This window comes from Bidens hawaiensis, unplaced genomic scaffold (genome assembly GCF_021521415.1).
Source record: "Bidens hawaiensis isolate Kalapana, Puna unplaced genomic scaffold, B.hawaiensis_p1.1 tig00023819_1, whole genome shotgun sequence".
In the NCBI taxonomy this organism is placed as follows: domain Eukaryota; kingdom Viridiplantae; phylum Streptophyta; class Magnoliopsida; order Asterales; family Asteraceae; genus Bidens; species Bidens hawaiensis.
The window spans coordinates 125,791-129,597 of NW_027493746.1; the positions used below are offsets into that span (position 1 = coordinate 125,791).

The following is a 3,807-nucleotide window of genomic DNA, read 5'->3' on the forward strand; positions in this document are numbered from 1 at the left end:
TGACTGAACATGTATTTATAGGTAGGGTTTTTAATTTTATCAAGGACAATATTTGAATTAATATTAAAACACTTGATTTTCAGGATTTCGGAATTGGCTTGTTGGACACGGTTTGACTTTGACAAGTCAAACTTCTCTCCAAGGAGGTGGCTGGGGGTTCAATGCTAGCTAACTTTTATCGGAGGTCGATCATGCTAAATGAGGAAGATGTATCACCTATCTTTATTCCTAACTAGGTTATAGCTTTAGCTCGTGTTACACACGGTAAAAAATATAGATACTTTGTATATATATTTATAAATAATACAATACAAGTTCAACCTTCTTAATAAATTTGCCCGAAAAATAAAACTAACATTCTCAAAGACATTAAAAATGTATTCAATTAATATTGTAACATGAAAACACATAAACAACATACTAGTAAAGTTAATCACAATAAGCTTCCAAAAACTTCTCTATATACCACATTTGTTGTTTGATTCGTATGACTTCCTTGTTAGTTTAATATGACTATATTAATGTCGTCTCTAGTTTCACTCTTGACAAAGCAACATAAAGCAGGTCGTGTGTAAAAGCGGACTCTTTTAAGTACAACCCCACTCTTGCTAACAATTGTCCTTGACTTTTATTTATAGTCCTTGGAAAACAAAGTGCAACAGGAAACTGTCTTCTCTTTAATTTGAAAGGAAGTTTTTTATCGGATGGAATAAGAGTACTTCGACTAAGTAACGTAAGATAACCAATATTAGTACTAGAAACAACCTTCACTTCGATAACTCTTTTTTCCCAGGCTAACAATTTGTAGGCGAGTTCCATTGCACAAACCTTTTTTTTTCTTGTTAATATTCTATAGCAACATAATCGGGACACCAATCTTTAGTACCAATCTATGGTTAGGAAAACCAATCATCTTTAGTACAACGTTGGATCAAAGTCTTCAGATACACTTTCAACCTCATCTACATTGTCCGAACTTAGATATATCACCTCCTCACCCACCCGGGAAAAATCCTAACATACGGTCATTAATTTCTTGAACGACCTCGTTTAAAGGAGCATTTGAATTATATATTACGCGACTTTGAACCATTTGACTGGTTCAACTTGACCCATATTTGACATGATTCCGTATTGACTGAATTTAATCAACACCTCTAGTTAACGATAAGCGCAGATGAACACAAATAAAACATCACAAAATACACATTAAACCAACAATAGTTATCACTCAATTCCCAGGGGCATTTAAAAGGTTCCGTAAGATTGTCAACAAGAACACATCTATAGTTACTATATAAGTTTTCCAATTGTACACAAATCTTCAAAAATGAAAGAAAAAAAAAAGGTTTGTAAATCAACAGGCCTAAAGATTCCCAGTGTGTAAAGAATTTGACTTATTCTGTCCAAAGAGCGGGTCAAACTTACTATCTGCTTGCTTCAATCTCTTTGGATTCCATCTCAGTCACATTGTTTACAATAGTTTGAATCTTTTCTGACAACGACTGATTGTGTTCTTCAATGTGCTCAAAAATTATTTCCAGATGTCTTTTATAGGTTGCTGATCTTCTTTTCTCGATTGCTAGTTGTTGCGATAGCTCCCGGATCTTATCATGCTCATTCTGCAAAAAAAATAAAAAAGGATTAAAAATTGTGATAAATGGGATGTAATCTTATTACATATTTGTTAGAATAATAATAATTTAATTTTGATATAGTGATTTACAACTGAATTTACAATATATATTCGGCAACTTTTGTCCAATTTGACCAGTTTCCTCTTGAGTCAAGCGCCTAGTGCTAAAATATGTGTTAGGTTATAAATATAAAAAATATCATATTATATATTAGTTGTTTTCATTAAGTTGTTCAGCATTTTACACATCATACTTACTCAACAACTCTATTATAAGTTGATGACGTAAATGAGAGGATAAAAGTAGTTGTTTAATTCACGTTAAGCACTTAATTATGTAAGCATGTTTAAGTCGATGTCTAAGCAGTTCATATTAAATGACAAAATCTCATTATTTTAAAATTAAGCAACAATGAGAACTAAAGTTTTGAAACTATACTAGCCATCATCAACACAACCGTGATGAGGCGGATCCATCATGTTCTTACTCATTTTATAGCCCTAATTCTCACGTATGTGAAGCTCTTGCCTAGTTTTTCACGCCTTGGCTTTCAGAACCTAAGGCCTCTAGACGCTTCATGCTTTTTAAAACCAAGGAGTGAGCTTTGTTTGTATTTTTTTGACGTTATTTATGACACTTTCGAGGCACTACCTTCTATCCAAAAGAGTATCAAGAAAACCATTATATCTCTAAACATTATATGAATTAGTTTCTAGAACTATATCTCCATAATTCCCCTCTTATTAATCTTAAAATTCTCGAATGATGCACGGGCCACTTCTATATATACAACCCTACTTCAATTCTACACCTAAAGGTAACAACTTAGTTACTAAACAAATAACCAAGCATGGAATTAAACAGAGTATCAGATATAACATACCGGATATTGGTCATAAATCAAATCTTTACGCCCCTTGCCAGGTGTCAACGAATGAGTATGCTCCTTAACAAACTTCGTGATCACCCATTTTCCCGAGCTCACCTTCCTAACCAAAACCATCGCTCTACAACCAACCCGCGTTTCAGCCCGTTGTCTAACGATCTTCTCCCGTTTATCAGGCGTCCTAAACCCCTCTTTATTACAAACAAGAGCCCGTCCAATGGCGGTCCCGTCACGTCTTGACCTAGATAACTTACTCACACGGATAACAAACCCGACCCGTGTAGCATACGCGTTGTAAAACGCATGTGCTCCTGCTTCGGAATCAAACTCCTGCCCGACGTACGGTTCTTCGACAATAATTGAGTTGTTGACCGTGTGGTCCCCGTCCAACGCGAACACGCCTCGTTCTGATTCATCTTGATCGATTTTAATATCGTGGTTATTGTTTTGAAACATGGTTTCAACCGAACACCCTACCATACCATCTTCATCCACTTTTCTAATTTCCATGTCAGCAGAGTTCAGTAACACCTCACTGCGGACGTCATCATCAACCTCAAAATCCACTGAAACAAATACGGGTCAAAGTCAAAATCAACACAGATTCATTCGACTCTTAGATTGGCATTTTATCGATTTCAAATTCTATGGCTATTCTACTTGTAACTTCTAATTGCTTATTTATTCTACAAAGTTTGCGAATTTTACACTTTTCAGTTTCTCTTAAACAATTCTAGAGGTTTTTTTTGATCGATTTCAAGTCTGTTCGATTCTACATGTTTTGTTCGATCAGTTTTTGTTCAATTCTACAGGTATTTATTCGATCATATCCATCCCTGCTCCCAATACTCGGTCAGACATTTACTTTTTTATCTTTTTAGATCAAATACTCGAAACCCAATTAACCCAACCCGATAAACCTGAACCCAAATAACCCAAACCCGAAAACTCTGGAAAGATTAGAGTCAGCCCAAAGTAGACAATTGGCAAGCTAAGTGTATCAGCAAGCATTAGAAATTCATAAAGCTATCCCTTTTACTACCAAATCAATTCATCAAATACAAAAAAGATATCGAATTAAATGGGAATGAACGAATTATGGTTAAAACAAGCCCTAATGTTTGATGAGTTGCATTTATTTAGAACAATTGGAAAAAAAAAAGATTCTGCTTTTTTGGAATAAAGATTGAAGAATTGAGATGGGTTTGCATTGGAATCTAATGAAGACTTACTGTAAACTTGGAATAATGATGCTGCTGCTGATTATGATGATATGAAGATGGT

General features: G+C 34.8%; 1 protein-coding gene across 1 annotated transcript; it reads right to left on the reverse strand.

The window, feature by feature from the left end:
- Positions 1-218: 218 nt before the first annotated feature.
- LOC143568156 (protein FAR1-RELATED SEQUENCE 6-like) lies at positions 219-3,807 on the reverse strand. Its single transcript, XM_077054377.1, has 3 exons — positions 3,756-3,807; positions 2,521-3,089; positions 219-1,622 (listed from the first exon to the last, which is right to left on the reverse strand). Coding segments are annotated over exons 1-3 (765 nt in total). The 5' UTR covers positions 3,757-3,807; the 3' UTR covers positions 219-1,427.